Source organism: Pseudorca crassidens, chromosome 5 (genome assembly GCF_039906515.1).
Source record: "Pseudorca crassidens isolate mPseCra1 chromosome 5, mPseCra1.hap1, whole genome shotgun sequence".
NCBI lineage: Eukaryota > Metazoa > Chordata > Mammalia > Artiodactyla > Delphinidae > Pseudorca > Pseudorca crassidens.
The window spans coordinates 133832306-133853363 of NC_090300.1; the positions used below are offsets into that span (position 1 = coordinate 133832306).

General features: G+C 36.5%; 1 protein-coding gene across 3 annotated transcripts in view; it reads left to right on the top strand.

The window, feature by feature from the left end:
- Positions 1-19501, top strand: part of MAP3K7CL (MAP3K7 C-terminal like) — a 39851-nt gene extending 20350 nt beyond the window's left edge. For all 3 annotated transcript variants that reach the window (XM_067737291.1, XM_067737292.1, XM_067737293.1), the window contains 2 exons: positions 6169-6284; positions 18338-19501. In XM_067737291.1, coding sequence (XP_067593392.1) covers positions 6169-6284; positions 18338-18518 — 297 coding nt within the window. In that variant the 3' untranslated portion in view covers positions 18519-19501. The remainder of the gene's footprint in view (positions 1-6168; positions 6285-18337) is intronic.
- The last annotated feature ends 1557 nt before the right edge of the window (positions 19502-21058 follow it).

The following is a 21058-nucleotide window of genomic DNA, read 5'->3' on the forward strand; positions in this document are numbered from 1 at the left end:
GGATTCTTGGGTCAGGAACAGAGATGCTGATGCCCTCTTCTTTAAGCTAAGGTACTTGGAAAACAATACGACTCTTTTTTCAAACCAAATTGAGCAATAGCTTCAATCCCTCCTAAAGTACTCCCATCTAATCTGAGAAGACAGTAACAGGTGTCTCCGTGGTACACATTGAACTTGCTTTTTTCTCAGACAGAGTTTGGTAAGTCCAGAAACTGATGTCACCTCCACAAATAAACAATTTCGTAGCTTTGGTTGTGTACTATAGTATCTTGTTGTCCGAGCAGTCACTCCAGAAACTTCCTTTAGGTCTTACATCAGTGTATCACTTGCTATCTGGGAAACAAAAATGGTAGAAAATGGAGGAGTCTTAGCATTCTAAGATTCTACTGCACTAGTCTTGAACATCTAGAGAAAACACTGAAAAAATGTCTGCCATTTTCTCTCTGAGGCACACGTTGAAAAGTATCTTACAGTTGTTTTTCTGGCTGCTGGGACCACACAGAAAACATATATAGATATCTTGGAGCTTAATTTGATCTCTTTAATTTTTTTTTTTTTTTTTTTTTGAGAAGCCCAGTTCATTAGGATATGCATTGTTAGAAGCGTTTGGGGCGCTCGAGTTCTTGCCCCCTTTAATATTGCCTACATCGATAGAAATGACTTAAATACCTTCATTCCAATATTATATAATGTATAAGATGTGTAGTATAATTAGTACTAGTGCTGACTTTGACCATAATGTAGATAGTATATTTTAAAAATATTTACAGTTCTTGATAACAGAGTTTTCAAATATTGCAATTAGTCCTGTCTGTGTTTTTCCATTTAGTTTTAGCAAATTATGCTTGTTAATTTGGGGACATTAAAATGCAACATGAATTTAAGCCAGTCACCCCCATTCTGCCTCCAAAATAAAGATAACACCGAGAATCAAGGAATAAATACAAATACAGTCTGCTCAGCAACTGTAGAATATTTAGCTTCCTAAATATATCTTCTGTGTGGGAAGCTGGGAGAGGAAAATTAAATTCTTACATTTTTGAAGTGGATGGGGCCAGTAGTATTTGAAGAAGCCAAGTAGAAAACGGAAACGCTTAAGCTGGCTTTGCCTCTTGCGGAGAGATGCTTGGCTGGGTCTTTTCCCACGGGGCTCCTTCCAGAGGACAGAGTCCATTTCGGGAGGAGCTTGCTATAAACCGGTGGATGGGATGGTGTGGCTCAAGCCTGCATTCTTGGAACAGGAGCCTGTGGTTTCTCTCTTACTTCATTTTGTTAAATTGGTCCAGATGACTGGGGTGGATACCAGAGATAGTAGCGGCTCTCTCACACTGCCATGTAATTTAAAGCCCTTGCAAGCTCCATCCTCAGGCAGTAGCAGGATAAGGGGGGATAGAGGAAAGGGGGTGTGGAGGAAGTGCCTCCTCCTGGGCTCTGACCTCATCCAAACCCCAATCTGTGTCTTGGGAAAATGTGTTTCAAAGTTGGCTTGAGACACTGTTAAGGGAAGGTCTTAATTTAACCTTCTTAGAACTGGCTGGGTTGTGAGTAGACCAGATACCATGGCATCGAGTGGACCGGAAAAGTTGTTTCTGTGACCCTACAGAGTTTGTCCCCTAGTGCCTGAAGAATACTTTTACCTTTTCATTTTCACATGAAATATTTTTGGCTTCCTTTTCTTTGAAATTCAATATTCATTCTTTAAGCAAGAGCGTGTGATAAATGCATACAAACCATGGGAGGATGTAGGGTAATTGTGGAGAAAATAACAAGGAAACTTTCTCTTCCTGAAGAGAAAAGAAATTCACTATCAATATGGAGTTTATTTATTGCTTGCCCATTCCCAGCACAGGATTATAAGTATGAAAATCTCTTGGATGAAATAGTCAAAATCAAGCAATGAGAACTGAAATAAAAAGTTTTATAGATAAACAAGGATTTACTGTATAGCACAGGGAAATATATTCAATATCTTTAATAACCTATAATGGAAAAGAATCTAAAAAATAATATATGTGTATATATATATATGTGTATATATATATATATATATATATATATATATACAACCAACCAAACCACTTTGCTTTACATATCTGAAACTAATAAAATATTGTAAATCAACTATACTTAAAAAATTTTTTTTAAAACTGTATTAATTTTTATTCCAAGATGTTAATAGCTGTTTTCATCTGGGTTATCACAGGCATTGTTTTATGTTATTATTATTATTTTTAATGTGAACACATGTTAAATAGTATCTTAAATCCATGTACAGTTGATTAATTCATGGGTGCCAGTGTTTTAAATGTCACATGATGTAAGCCTACTAGTAGTTCCATTTTTAAATTGGAAACCTGATTCTTGTGCTTGAATTTTAGGAATCTATTTCCTCGGGTAAACACTTTATTCAGTGAACCCTGTTGGTCATATATTTTCTCCTGTTTTCAGGGCTTATAAGAAGGTAAGAGAGAGTCACTCTCAGTGAGGACCTTATGATGCTACACACAAACCCACATTATATCATGAAACAATGAGAGTATGCTATGTCATGCAGGACAATACATTTCATTACTCTGTAGTTCTACTTTTTATATCAGGTAAATTCCTGTTGGGATGAGAACAATATGTGTTTAAAAAATTCTTTGATGAGTTTCCTGAAATGGAGTAAACATCCAATGATGTCAAATGGCTTTCTAAGAACAGTGGGTCCTGCTGACCAGAGGGCACTTTGATTTGTCCAGCAACGTTTGGGTTTAGTGGTACATGGCTCCAAATTATAAAGGGGTGAGAAATTTTAAGTTTCCTGGGGAGAAATTTGGGAAGGAGAGAAAGGTAGGGTGTGAATGAAGTGAGTCTCAGATAGGGAATCCTGGTAGCAATGCTTAGAAGATGGGCTGGGGGCAGCAGAAGGATCTAATGATACTTATTTTTGCGTTAAACTTTTTTTTTATTGTGGTAAGAACACATAACACAAATGTTCTCTTCTTAATTTTAAGTGTACAGTTCAGTAGTGGTAAGTATATTCATATTGTTTGTTTTCTTATTCGTATTGTTGTGCAACCAATCTCCAGAACATTTTCATCTTGCAAAACTGAAACTCTATACCCATTAAATAATAATTCCTCATTTACTCACCTCCCCTCCACCCCCAGCCCCTGGCAACTAATGAGATAATTTTACAGTGTTGTGGTGTGTTGTGCAATATAACTTCCCTTCTTGCTTAAAAAATAATTAATTTTGTTCTTTAATGCTTTCATACAAATTGGAAGAACATGTATGTACTGCTGCTGAGTTACATGTCAGGCTGGGTATAGACAGAGCTTTTAGGAGCCGGAAACTGAAGTGACACCTGGCATCCTTTTACTCCCTGAAACACTGAACACTAAGTATTTTTGGCTTTTTTAAAAATTGGCACTACTTCTTAATTGTGGGCAATCTTGAAAATATTGTGACGTATAGCATGATCTTCCTGCTGAGAACATATGAGGATACTGAATATATCCTGAAATACTCTATATCCTAATGTCCCCTTAACATGATCATGTTACCTGTACATAAAAACATCTTCAAATTTCCCACAATTAAATAGTGCCAATGAAAAAAGAAGTCATGAAAACATTTCCCCCTTAGTAAAAAGCATTGCAGGTTGGCAAGCCAAGGGGGAAAAGAGGACTCTCTCTTCTTAAGAAAATTATTATCTGTAATTTTCAGTTTTTCTTTTAAATTATAGCAGCAAAGGGTATTTCTCCCTTTCCATGGCTGCTCTCATCTGTATCCTCTTAGGCATGCAAACACAGACTCCTAAAATCTTCTGGCTGTCACATAGGTAACTATGCTGAATTCATGGTTCAGGTACCTCCACGTGGCAAGTTATGGGCTGAACTGGGTGTAGTTTATGAGTGTTCATGAGGACAGGAAATAGGATACGTTGAGTCTTGGGGCTTACCAGTATGCAAGTCCTTTAACAGGGCACAGATGGTTTAATAGCAGCTTGGTGAGGGTGCCCAGAGTAAATTGCTTTCATTCCCCTTACTATTATACCTGGTCATTTGCCAGTGTAACAGGTGAAAATTGATGAGGGGGTGGTGATTTCTAGGATTGGAGGACCTAGGAGTTCTGAATGCCTTTGGCAATGCCTTTATCTCCTGCGGTAAGTTGTACTGTAATACTCCCGGCACTACTTTTTAATTTATTTCACTATAGAAAGAGATAATGGCTCCAACAGGCTGAGTTTATGCTGTGAATATGTTCATGGGGCAGTAGCGAAAGATGCTACATAATATAATTATTAGATGAATTTCCATGGATTAGAACACAACAGATGTTCCACATAAAGGTTAATTTCATCCAAGTCTATTTCAAATTTTATTTCCTTTAGAAGATCTCTACTCAGAGGCTTCATGATAAATAGGAAGGGTCATCTTACTTATCAATCAGATTTTATAGAATTTTGTAGAACTTTCTAGAATTTCTTTTGCATCCTGGGTGAGGTCACTAAATATGACACCCAAAGAAATCTGTGTCTTGGAAGAATATATAGTGAGAGGAGCAAGTAGTAAGAAATTCATTAGTATAAATTAATTAATATAAAATTAGTGATACTATGACCTAGTCAGACACATAGTTTACATATAAAGACTATTGTGAAGAGAGGATTAGACAGAAGAGCCTATTTAACAATTAAGTCATATTTCTCAGATATTATATAACATTTTTCTATAAATAATTGAAAAAGGTGATTAAAACACTCTTTAGACTATTAGCTAATAGACTATTAGCTAATATTTCTCCAAGTAATGCTTTTAATAATGTGCCACTATAGAGCAGAAACTAACACACCATTGTAAAGCAATTATACTCCAATAAAGATGTTTTAAAAAAAGAAATAATGTGCCACTAATTAGAACTAAGGATTACAAACTCAGGGAAAGCTAGTTCTTTAAAAATAATTTCTGGAAAGAAGATTTTCAACATGTTTCGGTTAGAAAGGCTTGAATGCTGGCCTCTGTTTCCCTCATGGATGGGAGAGAAGCAAAGACAGGAAGCCTTGTTCTCTTTGGCCACACGCTTTATAAGCATCGTTTTATTTGGGGTTTGGTCTTTCATATGCTTTGTTAATTCTTGCAAGCATTATTTCCAGGCCAGCATCATTTTTTCAGTTTGGATTCCTTTCATTTTTTAAAAATAATTTTTATTGGAGTATAGTTGATTTACAATGTTTTGTTAGTTTCAGGTGTCCAGCAAAGTGAATCAGTTATACATATACAAATATATCCACTCCTTTTTAGATTCTTTTCCCATATAGGTCATAACAGAGTATTGAGTAGAGCTCCCTGTGCTATACAGTAGGTCCTTATTAGTTGTCTTTTTTTTTTTTTTTTTTTGCGGTACGCGGGCCTCTCACTGCTGTGGCCTCTCCTGTTGCGGAGCACAGGCTCCGGACGCGCAGGCTCAGCGGCCATGGCTCACGGGCCCAGCCGCTCCACGCCATGTGGGATCTTCCTGGACCGGGGCACGAACCCGTGTCCCCTGCATCGGCAGGTGGACTCTCAGCCACTGCGCCACCAGGGAAGCCCAGTTATCTATTTTATATATAGTAGTGTGTATATCTCAACCCCAATCTCCCAATTTACCCACCCCCCCCATTCTCCCTTCGTAACTATAAGTTTGTTTTCTATATCTGTGACTATTTTTGTTTTATGAATAAGTTCATTGGATTCCTTTCTTGTAGGGCTCTTCCACTCTACAAGATTTGATAGAGCTACAGGAACAGAAAACAAGGGGGGGATTGAAACAGACGACTGAACTATTTCCCCATCACTAATTCTCTAAAGCAGAGTCTAAGATTTCTGGGGAAAAGTACAGAATTATTAGGGGACTTATTTTTCCTCCAGCGCATGGCAGGTAACTGATCTGTAATGGGTCTTATGGCTCTGGCTTGGGCCTGAGAATGCCCTGGAATAACACAGAAAGATACATGTGGGGAGGATCAGACCACTTCTCTACTTGTAGTCAAGTAGAATCAGCTGAACTCTGTCCAATGAGGGTTGACAGTGCTATTCTCATGCAAAAACTCTCCTTCTAAAGAACATCAGTAGAGCACGATGGTTGGTAATTTATTCTGCTACAAGGAAATGGACTGATTTCTTCTTCTTGTTGTTTGTGAAGCCTCTGCCGCCTTGTCATGACTCCATGGAATCCATGCAGGTGTTCAAACAGCACTGCCAGATAGCAGAAGAATACCGTGAAGTTAAAAAGGAAATCGCCCTGCTTGAGGAAAGAAAGTAAGTACTGTCCCCCTGAGCACCCTCAGCCCTGAATCCTGACTGCTGGTCATGGACCAGGGGTCATGGATTGGGAGTGGCAGGGGAGGAAAAGGCTGAGCATGGGAGCAAGAGGGAGGGAGACATACAGGGAGGAGAACTGACATTCTGTAGTTCAGAGGTTACACGCATGTCATGTTTGATTCTAGAAATGATCCAAATGGAACGGCGCTAGATGAAAGGCTTTACAGAGTAGTGAGGGGAACCACAGGAGTGCTTCCTACTCAAATTTAATTTTTTAATAAGCATTCTTTAGTTCAGGAAATTAAAGATGCCAAAATACCACCTAGAGCCACATTAGGTTCCATGTGAATGTGCCCAAAGGCCCCAGAGCACTTTGTCTTGGGGTGAATTTTAATTAATGCTTGAATGGTGGAGTACCCACATGAAGCAAAGAAGTCACTGTGATGGCTCTTTGGAATAATGTAAAAGGATTAGTTGCCTAACTACATTTTATAGCCCAATAGTCCAGTAAGTTTTTATCTTGATAGCTTCTATTACCATTACAGTTCTGCTATAGGGAATTAGGCAGTTCTATTAATTAAAACACTATCACTTTACTTACTCATCACTTTATGCTTCAGAATTCTCCTTTTGATTGCACTAAATTCTGCTGATGTCTACCCAGTGATCCCCATTCTTTCATACTTTCAAAGCATGATAGCGCTGGTCGGTTTGTACTTACACATTTATTAGGGAGATCTTTTGATGAATATTTGCATCTCCTGGCAAGTGGTAAGTGTCATAAAAGGGAGGATAGTTAGGTGTCTCTCACCATCATATTCCTGAAGCCTAGCACAGTGCATGGCATGTAGATACTGAATAAATTTTTGTTGAATGAGTGACACATAATCCAAACATACTGTGAGTCTGTAAGTTTCTGCTTCTTCCCTTCTTCTTACTGGAGTGATACATGGTATCACTCCATATTTATATCAGTATTTATACTTAGTATTTATATTTATATAAAACTTATTTTTTAAATAAATATAAATGAAATATATTTTGTTTTGAGAGATTTATGAAATTCGTGGGACTCTTTGGAGACTCCCCAGAATAGTGGTTGCACAGTATAATATGCTAGGGAGCAGCATGGGTTTTAGGGTCAGACTTCTACATTCACTGTAAGACCACAGTTAGCATGTTATTTTCTTACTTCCTTGCTTCAAACATAAAGTCTTACCTGGACTTTTGGTTATAGGGCATTGAAGGATGCTTATGAGGAAATCAGAAATACAACTTTTCCTTTGTATGTCTGAGACTTTCTTTTTGGTCTAAGAGTTTTCATAAATTGGTCGGAATGCTTAGATTGTCCATTTACACACAATATGAGCCCTAAAAACAGTTTCATAAAGGAACAGAGGAAGCTTACTAATAATGTGACCAGTGATTAAGTTAAAGGAGGACTTGTATAATCAGTAGCCTATAAAGGTATCTTCCAGCGGGTGTACGTGTGTGTGTGTGTGTGTGTGTGTGTGTGTGTGTGTGTGAGAACTGTGGTGTTGTGACAGGAAAAAAAGCCCCAGGTAATTATGTATTTATTTGTAAACACTTTAGGCTGGAAGTACAGTGTTATTTAAATTAACCCCATGTGTAGCTTTTTTGGGTGGGGGCAATGCAAGACTTACCCACTAAATTATATATTTTGTAAGTTTATATTTTTGTATATTGCATTAAAAAATACAATAGGATAACAATATGAGAGTGATTCATCTGCTCTTTTATTAAAACATATTCCTGCTGTTTCTGCAAAACTAATCTTGCTTCCTCTCTAAACCTCTTTGAACTCTGGAGTTTTCTTGAAACCATGATGTTGTCTTTTTTTTTTTTCTTTTCTTCCTAATAATTGACTAGATAAGAGACAAAGACCAAATTCTTTGATTTTTTTTTTTCCTTTCTTTTTTATAAAGTCTCTCAAGTTCCTTTTCTTCATTCCCACTTCTGCCATTTGGGATCAGGACTTGTTACTTCAAATCTTGATCAATGTAATATTATAATTGCTTTCCCTACCTATGGTTTCCTATTGCTAGAGAAGGGCACCCAGTGCTTGGCCTGGATTGAAAGATCTACCTTGGGCCTTAGTACCTCTGCAGAATGTTCTAGCTCATCCTTCGTCTTCAGCTACGTTGACCTATTCACTTTGTCCACCTCGGTGCCCTTGTTCACACCAGGCTCTCAGTATAGAGTCTCCCTCCTTCCTCTTCACCTGTCCAAATGCTATCCTTGAAAAGAGCTTAACCTGTATCCCTAGCCCAACCATCCCACAGTGATCCGTGCTTTTCCTGGATGAAGGAAAATTCACTGGAATGATTCTTTGGGCACTTTTTGTGGGCTAGTGTTATCAATAGCTATCCACTGAAGTTTCTGTCCTTTCTGACTATGTATAGTTCTCTGCAGACCTGGATCACCTTTAACATCTCTTTGGATCGTAATCACTGAATAGGGAGCTGCACGTAGGGTAAAATACGAATAGGGGTGATTTACAGTAGCTGATGATGATAGGATGATAGGAAACTGTTATATCCTCCATGTATGCATTTTTTAAATTTGTAATTTGTATTGTCTGTATTTAAAATATGGAGTCAATATCAGCAATAAAGAATTGCTAAGATAAATTGTTAAAATTCAAAGTAGGGTTATATTTTATATCTATAAATAAATGAACTTGGTCCTCCAAGGGTTATGGGTGATCCGTGTTTTCATTAACAATTTACTGAAGCAGAAATTCATCTTACAACAGGTATTTTCCTGAATAGTCTTTGTGTTCAAGCCAGATAAATTGGGCCAAATGGATTTGACCCAAGTAAATTCACTCTCCATTTTTTTGATGATTTGGATGAGAATTTCTTCCCCATCATTTAATAAAGTGTGGCTGATTATGTTGCTTCCAGTGATTGGCTAGCATATGCTGGACACACAGAGAGTCACTAAATCAGGTATTTTAAAAGAGAGTTTTTGAATATTGGAGCCATGTGGGCACAGGTTAAGCTGAACTTCTCTCTCATCTCCAGAGGGGGTCTCCCTGGACCTAGTTTGGGAGACTTCGCAGAGGGGAGGGGAGAAGAGTTGATTATAACTATTGTTTTAAATCATGTCTGTTGGGTGGATAAAGACAGTCAAACATTTTCTGGGATTACAAATTCAGCATGGGATGAATTTAATTTAAAGAATAGCTTCTGGCTTATTGACCAGTGATATGCAAAAAGCTTGTTCTTACTTTCATTGGAAATTTTTCTCTTCTTAACTGAAAAAAAATGACAATTTTATTGAAAGCTTTAAAAATTTACCAAGAATTCTGACATCTTTACAGAACTCCTACTATCATTTTTGTCTATTTTTTCTAGGCCTTTTGGATGTGAATAGGTATTTTTTATATAATTGCTTATATAGTAACATAAAATGTATACATACTTTTTTCAATAAATATTCTAAGCATTTTTATAGAACACATATAGGTTTTGTGTATGTAATGGAAACTCATGGAAGTGAGGTACAGATATTTTATGGCATTTGATATTTATCACTGAATTGTCTGGCAGTTTAAAAAATATATGGTTAAACTATAATTAGTTCTACAAATAGATTTACCATTAGTAAAACTTGCTTTGTGTTTTATCTTGTTCAGAGGAGAGACCACTCTTCTGCTTTATATATGAAAAATTGTGCGAGGTGTTCCGGTGTTTAAAAGATTGACTTAGACTGTCAGAAAAAGATAAAATCTTAGAAAAGTCAGGTTGAAAAATGTTATATAACTTAAAAGAAATAATTCAGGGGCTTAAAAAATAATTCAGTGGTTTTCAGTAGACTCACAGAGCTGTGAAACCACCATCACGATTTTAGAACATTTTCATCTCCCCAGAAACAAACCTTGTACCCCTGAGTGGTCACTCCCCATTCCCTCCCGCCGGCCACTGGCAACCACTAGTCTACTTTCTGTCTCTATGTATTTGCCTATTCTGGATATTTGAGATAAATGGAATCATGCAGTATGTGGTCTTTTGTGACTGGCTTCTTTCACTTAGCATAATATTTTCCGGGTTCATCCTTGCTGTGGCATGCATCAGTGCAGGCAGACCTCAGAGGTACTGCAGGTTTGGTTCCAGACCACTACAATAAAGCGAGTATTACAACAGAGAGTCCCACACATTTTTTGGTTTCCCAGTGAATACAAAAGTTATGTTTACACTATACTGTAATCTATTAAGTGTGCAATAGCATTATGTCTAAAAAAAACCATACAAACTTTAATTAAAAAACACTTTATTGCTAAAAAATGCTAATCATCATTTGAGCCTTCAACGAATCATGGTCTTTTTCCAATAATAAAATCAAAGATCACTGATCACAGATCACCATTACAAATATAATAATAATGAAGAAGTTTGAAATATTGCAAGAATTACTAAAATGTGACACAGACACATGAAATGAGCAAATGCTGTTGGAAAAATGGTGCCAATAGACTTGCTCATTGCAGGGTTGCCAAAAACCTTCAATTTGTAAAAAAACACAATATCTGTGCAACACAATAAAACAAAGTGCAATAAAATGAGGTATGACTGTACTTCATTCCTTTTTATTGTCAAATAATGTTCCGTTATATGGTTATATCACATTTTAGTTAGCCATTTGTCAGTTGATGGACATTTGGGTTGTCTGTACTTTTGGCTATTATGAATAATGCTGCTACAAACATTTATGTATAAGTGTTTGTGTGGATGTATCTTTTCAATTCACTTGGGTGTGTACCTAAGAGTAGAATTACTGAGTCATATGATAACCCAATATGTAACCTTCTGAGGAGCTGCCAGACTGTTCCTAGAGTGGCTGCACCGTTTTATATTCCCATCAGAAATGTATGAAGTTTCCAATTTCTCCACATTTTGCCAACACCTATTATGTCTTTTTGATTATAGCTACACTAGTGGGTGTAAAATGATGTTTCTTTCTGGTTTTCATTTACACTTCCCTGATAGCTAAAAATGTTGGACACCTTTTCATGTGCTTTTTGGCATTTCTATGACTTCTTAGAGAAATGTCCATTCAGGTCCTTTGCCCATTTTTAAGTTGAGTTATTTGTCTTTTTATTATTGAGTTAAAAATGTTGTATATAATTTTAGTTGCAAAACATTAGAAAACTGTTTTCATATGAGAGTACCACAATCAGTATAAGACCTGTATTTTCATGCCTTTTTTAAGATACACAAAATGATGATTGAGGGAGCAACATTTCATTGAGGGGAACATATCAGGATGGAGGAAAAGGGAGCACAAGTAATTTGTAAAGGCATAGTCTAGAAATAGCCCTATTCTGATTTGTTTTTAGTCATGGTATTTACTTTATCCTGAAATTTCCAACAAGTGGTTTTTATTATTAATCAGAAACATTTATTTCTTTATGGGCATTCCTGAAGGCAGAGGCTTTTAAACTGGGTTCTAGGAAACCTCTCAGAGTTTGGGGATGGTGAGCGTGATGGGGGGGGCGGGGTACTGTACAAGGGCCAAACAGGGGAAGTTCAATTTTATGTGTTTTATTTGCTTCACTTCAGGGTACAATTTTCTTTGCAAAACGATACCGCAGTTAGAAAACATTGAAAACCAAACCTCACTTTTTTATTCCAGGCACATTTTTCTTAAATCTTTACACAGCCCTCAGAAAGCAGGTTTCCACTGTCATAAAGAAACAATAAATTGAGGTATTTCTCCACAAGTGTTTGCAGGGTATGTAGTAATGTGTGGAAAGTTCTATCCTCATTCCTAAGATGTCTAATATGGATAAGATGCCTTTTGTATAATTTATAGGTTTTGAGTTCATTTTCCAACAGTGGAGATACACCCCCCGAGACTAACAGTCTATAGAGAATTGAGGACAGGGCTTGGTTTGCAATAGGATTTCAACAAATACTTGTCAAGTGAATGAGTAGAAGGACCAAAGAACTGTCTTGGCTCTTCACTCAGAGGCAGAGGTGTGGACAAGGGGATTCTTTTTATTTTTTAACATCTTTATTGGAGTATAATTGCTTTACAATGGTGTATTAGTTTCTGCTTTATAACAAAGTAAATCAGCTATACATATACATATATCCCCATATCTCCTCCCTCTTGCATCTCCCTCCCACCCTCCCTATCTCACCTCTCTAGGTGGTCACAAAGCACCGAGTTGATCTCCCTGTGCTATGCGGCTGCTTCCCACTAGCTATCTATTTTATTTGGTAGTGTATATATGTCCATGCCACTCTCTCACTTCATCCCAGCTTACCCTTCCCCCTCCCCGTGTGGACAAGGGGATTCTTTTGTTTGAGGATTTAGTTTTATGTGAAATCCCAATATACCAGATTTCATTAGACTGTAAGATTACACTTTCCATTTATGCCCCAGTCATAATGATTTGGGCCTTTTATACCTAATTATAGGCAGTCCAGTCTTTTAACTGGAATCTCATTCCCAGGTATCTCTCCACCTAATCCTCTCTGCCTGGAACCACATTAAAAGGGACAGAATATTTACCTCTCTTCAGTGAGAGTGCCTTTAATTTTGTCTCTCTTGCTAAGGAAAGAAACTCCAATCTTTAGGGGAGCAGAATGAGGAATCATTTTTCCCTCAGCCAGTTTCCCCAGTCGTTAGCATGTTACATTACCATGGTACATTTGTCGAAACTAAGAAACTGACATTGATATATTACTATTAACAAACTCTAGATTTTACTTGGAATTCATCTAATTTTTCAATTAATGTATTCTGTTGATATTTTTGGTAGACTCCAGTCTTCTATTGAAATATATCATCTGTTCTTCTATTTCTTGAATATATTAATCATAGTTATTTTAAGTCTATGTCTAAGAGAAAGACAAATACTGATGATATCACTTATATGTGAAATTTAAAAAAATACAACAAACTAGAGAATATAACAAAAAAGAAGCAGACTAGCATATATAGAGAATAAACTAGTGGTTACTAGTGAGGAGTGGGAAAGGGGAGGGGCAGTATAGAGGTAGGCACGTAAGAGCTACAAACTATTAGGTATAAAATAAGCTACAAAGATATATTGTACAACACAGGGAATATAGCCAATATTTTATAATAACTATAAATGGAATATAACCTTTAAAATTTGTGAATCACTGTATTGTACACCTGTAACTTATATAATATTGTACAGCAGCTATACTTTAATAAAATTACTTAATTAATTAAAATAAGGAAACAAAAAACAGAACGAGGAAAACATTTTGCCTTTCCCCTTATTCCTAACCCAGAATTTAACTCTTTTTCGGGTGATTGATAGTGGAAATCTCCATTTCCTATAGAGTAGGGGTTTTTCACTAGACTGATTCCTCAGCCTCCTATCCCTAGGACATTGGCGATGTCTAGAGACATTTTTGGTTGTGATGATGTGGGGTGAGGGGAGGTGCTACTGACATCTGGGGAGTAGAGGCCAAGGATACTGCTAAACCTTCTATAATGCCAATGTCTGGGACAGCCACCAACATAAAGAGTTGGCCCAAAAGATCAATTGTGTCAAGGCTGAGAAACTCTAGAGCAAATCTTACTTCTTCCTGCAAAGGTAAGGTGTTGCCCTTTGGCTCCCAGAAGATAGGGTAAATTTATTCTTCCTGCATCATTCATTTGTAGGGCTTCAATACCAAAGTCTAGACTGTGTTTTGGAAATTCCATTTCAATACCATTTATTGTTTCTTCACCTGCATAAGATGATGGTGAACTTTCACATCCTTTATGTCATCTTGAAGCATCTACTCCTCTCCTGTGTATAAATGTTGGTGCTAGAACACACATCTTTCAAGAACCACTAACAGTACAGTCTAAATCACAATTTAAGCTAAAATTCTCCTATGATGAAGATAGTATTTTATTACACTATTATTTTTTTAAATTAATTAATTTAATTTTATTTATTTTTGGCTGCATTGGGTCTTCATTGCTGCACGCAGGTGTTCTCTAGTTGTGGCGAGCGGGGGCTACTCTTCATTGTGGTGCGTGGGCTTCTCATTGCGGTGGCTTCTCTTGTTGAGGAGCACGGGCTGTAGGTGCGTGGGCTTCAGTAGTAGTGGCTCGCGGCTCTAGAGCACGGGCGCAGTAGTTGTGGCGCACAGGCTTGGTTGCTCTGCGGCATGTGGGATCTTCCTGGACCAGGGCTCGAACTCATGTCCCCTGCATTGGCAGGTGCATTTTTAACCACTGTGCCACCAGGGAAGACCCTTTGTTACATTATTATTCAAAACGCTTTAGCTCCTGGGGACTAAACTGCCTAGGATTTTGTCTTTTCCAAATAAAAGTCTTTAGTTAACTTAGAAAGTTCCAAGAGTTCTGGTCTTTCCAGAAACAGAGAAATACTTGTACTAATGATGAATCCATTTCCCAACCTCCTACAACATAAGGAATCTCCTTAATTTTGAAATTAGTTTGCAGAAAGTTTTAGTTCTCTTTACCAACTCACTTGGATTTCCCCTTCCCCCATTTGTTTTAGCAAATAAAAACTTATCCAGGCATGTGGCTTAGGATGGGGCCAGCAGATGATCTATGGTGGACCCAAGGTTATGACCTTTTCACTGTTGAGGTACATCATCTGGAAAACTATGGTATAAATAAGATTCCTGTAATGATGATCTTCTACACCTTTATCACATTACACTGAAGGGAAATGATAAACAAGAAATCAAAGGCAGGACCACATTCTAGCCAATTGTACATATTGACTTGCTCCCCAGATCATCTATTTATAAGATTATCTTTGTAGGTTGATGTGCTGGGGTTTAATTATGAATTGCTAATGAATGAGCATCAATTTTTCTATATAAATAGGTCTTGGACAGGAGGCAACAGACGTTTTGACAGTATTCATTAAATAGATGTGTAACTGCTTATCAAATACATGAAATTAATTTAGAAACCTATCAGTTGAGTCTTCTTGATTCCAGTAAGGAAGAAATTATTATTGACTTTCTCCAATGCAAGAAGATTGGATTAGACAATCATGACCATTCCTTTCAGTTGTAAAATCTGTGATTTATTTTCCCTGTTAGTCAAAACTAATAACAGATATCCTCAGGAATTTTAAATGAGGTCAGATATGGAGCCTGGACAGTAGCCATTATTTGTGTGACACAGTTAATTTGAAAGGAAGAAAAGAACAGGAGTAGATGATCTGATGGGTGAGGGATTTAGAGGCATGTCTCTTTTTACTTACATAAATTTTACTAATCAATTTCTTTAAGATAGTTACATAAGAAACGTTACTAATATTTAATTATTGACATTTATTGCTTAAACTATGTTTAGAGGCAAAGAACCTTAAGCATTTAATCAGAAGGATAGGTTCGATTCATGGCTGCTTCTTATTAGGTGTGTGACTTTTTCCAATTATATTAAGCACTTTGAGTTTCTGTTTCCTCATCTTTAAAATATACGTTGTCTCTGAGGTACCTTACTCTTCAATTATATTTATTCAATAAGTATTTATTGGGAGACTTTATATTCTTTTTTTTTCCCCCCTTTGGCCGCACTGAACCTGACCAGGGATCAGACCCACGCCCCCTGCAGTGGAAAAGCGGAGGCCTAACCACGGGACCAGCAGGGAATTCCCTATATTCTTTCTTTAAACCATTTTAAAAAATTGAAGTATAGTTAATTTACAAGGTTGTGTTAGTTTCAGGTGTATGGCAAAGTGATCCAGTTTTATACAAATATATACATATATATATATATATAAATTCTTTTTTAGATTCTTTTCCATTATAGGTTATTACAAGATATTGAGTATAGTTCCCTGTGCCATACAGTAGGTCCTTGTTGTTTAACTATTTAATATATGGTAGTGTGTATATGTTAATCCCAAACTTCTAATTTATCTCTGGGAGCCTTTATATTCCAAATACTATGGAAGATTCAAAGATCAATAAGAGCCCAAAGGAACCTTGTGTATATGCATATGAATGTTCCAGATTATCTTCCCTTTGTCCCTGTTGGGCATTTTCTTTCCCGTGCCTGGTTTTGCTCAGTGGTCACCAAATTGTGTACACAAAGCAGTCTGTTGAATGCAGGAAGAAAATACTAGAACTTCTATTCTGATTTGCTTTTTATCCTTTTCCTGGGGCAACTGTGTGATAGTTTCAAATTTACAGAAAAGTTACAAAAATGGTAAAAAGAACCCTCATACTTCCTTTACTGCATTCATTAATTATGAAGAATTTCCCCAGTTGTGCTTTATTCTCCCTCTCCCAAAGCTACATACTACTGGGGCTCTCTCTCTCTTTCTCTCTTAGAGAGATGGGGTGTCTATCCGTCTATCTATATCACATGCACATATACAATTATATATATGTGTGTATATATATATATATATATCTCATGCTCCATTGCCCTAAATACTTCAGGGAGTATTTTCTAAGAACAAGGACATTCTCTCACTTGACATCAATACAATAATTAAAATTAAGAAATTTAGCGTTGATTCAGTAGTATTATCTAATTCACAGGCCATATTTAAATTGCATCACTTTTCCAATAATTTCCTTCACAGCTTTTTTCTTTCCAATCCAGAATTGCACATTGCATTTCATTGCCATTTCTCTTTAGTTTTTCTAAATATGAAGCAGTTTTAACATTTTGAAGCATACAGGCTTCAAATGCTTTTGTAATATTTCCCTCAATTTGAGGTTGTCTGATGTGTGCATTTTTTGGCAGGAATACCACAGAAAAGATGTTGTGTCTTTTGTGATGCATGGGGCATCTATTGGTCTCATTACTAATGATGTCAAGTTTAATCACTTGGTTCAAGTGGTCTTCCAGGTCTCTGCACTTTTGCATACAGAGGAGAAAGAAATATGACATACCCTTATGTTGAGGCAAAGGAAAATTCAGTTAAGTCTAGTTTAGGATTAACTGACACATATAAGGGGAATGGACCTGTTTTGGGTTGTCATGTTTATTAAATCTAAATATAGACTGCAAATCTTTAGTTCCTTATTATGTGTATTTACATCAATGAATTATTTACAAATATTTATTGTTTTAGGCGTTATCACTACAAGTTCCCTCCAATAACCTTAGCTTGCTTCCTAAATTCAGGAGTCAGGACAGCACCAAACATAGAGATATTGCTTTGTTAGTTAGGGCGACAAGATATATATAAGGGCTAGGGAAAGACATGGAAAATAATATCTGCAGGAGGCAACTGGAATTTCTTCATAAAGATTTGTTACTTTGCCTAGTAAAGATTTGTTAAACTCAGAAATAGAAAACAAAAGAAGATAATAACTGAATTTGAAGGACAAAACTTAGGTAAGGGACAAACTATGATTCACCTACCTGTAAGACAATAGCATCTTAAATTATAAACAAATTTTTCTGGTTTTTTCCTACAAAATAGTCATAATTTTTTACAATTTGTTGTACTCTTTAAAAGATCACCCCTTTTGACTGTCAAAGGACTTATTGAGCTTTTGCTGGTATATGTTTATTTTATTTCTATTTATTTATTTATTTTTAATTGGAGTATTTTTGCTTTACAATGCTTGGTTAATTTCCACTGTACAGCAAAGTGAATCAGCTTTATGTGTATTTCTATCCCCTCTGTTTTAGATTTCCTCCCCATTTAGGTCACCACAGAGCATTGAGTAGAGTTCCCTGTGCTGTACAGTAGGTTCTCATTAGTTATCTATTTTCTGCATAGTATCAATAGTGGATATATGTCAATCCCCATCTCCCTATTCATCTGATTCCCCCCTTCCCCCTTGGTATCCATACATTTGTTCTCTGTATCTGCGCTGGTATATGTTTAATATTTTGGATATATCTAGACGAGGTGCTGGAATAAAATAAAGGCATCTAACATTTGTGAAGTTGGAAAAATAAAAGTAAGGAGGCAGGCAGAGATGGGTAAAATTTGGAAGAGTAGAACGACATATTCGACTTCCATTATGCTGTTGCGTATAATTCAATTTGTTTGCATTATGTTTTATGCTTCTTCCTCACCTGCCCCCCTGAATCTTCAGAAAGGAGCTCATTGCCAAGCTGGATCAGGCAGAAAAGGAGAAGCTGGATGCCGCTCAGCTGGCTCGGGAATTTGAGGCACTGACAGAGGAGAATCGGACATTGAAGCTGGCCCAGTCCCAATGTATAGAACAACTGGAGAAACTTAGAATACAGTATCAGAAGAGACAGGGCTCGTCCTAACTTGAAATTATTCAATGTGAGCATAAGAGGTTGGTGGCTGCTATGCACTGGCCAAAAGATTTTTATTTTAAAGGGATAGTGAGTAAAATCTATTGCTTCTCCTTATTACCCACATGGCCAACGTCTATACTAACGAGTTTAATGCTTGCCTGATATAGTTTGAGAGAAGGGTTATTTTATTTTAAATAAGGTAATTGAAACAAACCTATTACCAGATGTTTTCAGAGATCATAATTCGTTTCCAAAGATATTTTTTTTTCTTATTTAACAAGATACGATCATACTGTAGATCTGGGTAGAAAACGATAGAGATAGAACATTGACTGATTCTACTAAGAATCATGAACAGAATTCAGCCATGAAACAAACTAATAAGATGCTCACTGCAGTTTCTTATCTGTGTATTTTAAAATTTCACATCTTCAATATTTCTACGGTGCTCTAATCTGAACTGTCAGAAACTTCTCCAAATATATTTATGTTCACCAGAGTTAGGTTTAATCCCTCAATGATTGATTGTACTAAGAATAAATGGTTGCATATCATAAAATCTTTCTCATGAAAATATTAGCGGAAAGCATGTTTGTGCCAGAAGCACATTTGCCAGTGCTAACTTGCTGTTGTAATAAAAAGCTGATAAGGCTGCATTTTCTCCATGCTACGTTACCTCGTGGTAAACATCTCTGCCTTTGCTTGTGTGTGTTCTGGGAGAAATGGAAAAGTATTGTTTGGACGTTACCTTGGTGAGTTCCCATGAAAACAGCCCAGTAATTTGAACAGTAAAATTCTAACTATTACTCTGTTTTGGATTTAAGGAGATGTTTTGGATCAATGATTAATAAGAATATATGAGTAAATTTAAGATTAAAATGATTTTTCCCTTGTTCTATCTATCACCATAGTTTTCCAAATTGATCTCTTTGTTTTATGTCCATTTCTATTCCTGTAACTTCTTTTTCATTAAACATAGATCAAAACCCTCAGTCTGTATTTTGTCTCTTTCTTAACCTCAATTTATGCTAAAAGTTGGGATGGGTTAACCCTAGTCAGAATTTGTTCTTAGTTGTATTTGGAAGTGCCAAAAAAGCGGTGAAGTCCCTTTTCTTGTAAGACTGTGGTTTCTCATATAAATAACTCAGAGCTCTATACTGAATATGGTCATTAGTGTCTTAAAGTATTTGCCCAGAAAACATAAAAGAGAATAGCTGATTAAAGCAATAAGATGGCCTGGGATAGACTGGTTGTTATCAACTGGGGGTGATTTTACCCTCAAGGGACATTTGGCAAAGTCTAGAGATATTTTTGTTGTCACGACAAGGATGAGGGGGTGGGTGCTACTGGCATCTGGAGAGTAGAGGCTGGGGATGCTGCTAGACATCCTGCAATACACAAGACAGCATCACAACAGAGAAGAATTGTTTGGCCCAATATGCCAATGGCACAGAGGTTGATGCACCTTGGGTTAGACTAATCACTGGGCAGCTGGGCAAATGCCAAGTGGAAACATGATACAGGGCCATGGGTTTCTTGTCATATGGTGTGTGTCCATAAGGTCCTTAGCATCCTTAACCTCAGTCTCCTCATTTGTAAAATGAAGCTTTTCAATAGCTCTCAACGTTTGAATGTTATGTGAGCCTATTCACCTTTCAGCTGCTTTAACATTTAACTAAAGGTGAAAGTCCCTATTATCCTGGTAGCGCCTTCTTTTTAAAAGAACCCCAAGGCTTATATATACTAATATAAAGAAGGACTTGTTGACTAAATTTATATAAATCTAAGGCCAATGGAATGGAAGGATGAAGGGTAAGTTACCTAGCTTTAAATACAACGATTAGTTGTTGATCACTGCCCATCTGAAGAGGGTTACACGTATTTACAGAATTCAAGCAGTCATGGCACCTTATAGAAAATGGGAGGGGAGGGCATGGAAATATAGTTGCAAAATCTCTCTGCTCTACTAGAATGAAAATAATTTTACAAGGTCAAAATATTTGAACACTCTGTTATTATGTCAAGGAGACACTGAGTAAATAGTTTTCATATCTGTTCTAGTTTCAGCCTGGAATTTTACTGTTTCCAAAAGATATCTATTCATAACTCAAAAGTAAGCATTTCTATAGGTGTGTGTGTGTTTTAATATTTTTTAATTGAAGTATAGCTGATTTACAGTATTATATTAGTTTCAGGTATACAGCATAGTGATTCAACATAGGAGGGTGAGTTTTAAGCAGACTTTTATTCATTAAAAATATAAAAACATCTACTTTTGTAGCATTGTCAGAGAAACCTAAAGGCAAAATTTCTTATATTGTCAGTTTCATCTTTTCATTCATTTGACAAATTTCCTCCAATCTTATTTACCGCTGCCTATCGTCTGTATAACACAGAATCATTTAAGAATTTTATATCTTCAAATATATTTACAATGTTCTTGCTATTAGCAATAATGAAAAATTTATAGAGCATTAAAAATGAGCACAGAGGTTCTATTAGTATTAAGATGAAGTGCTTGCTTTAGAGAATTTAAGAAAATGTAACCC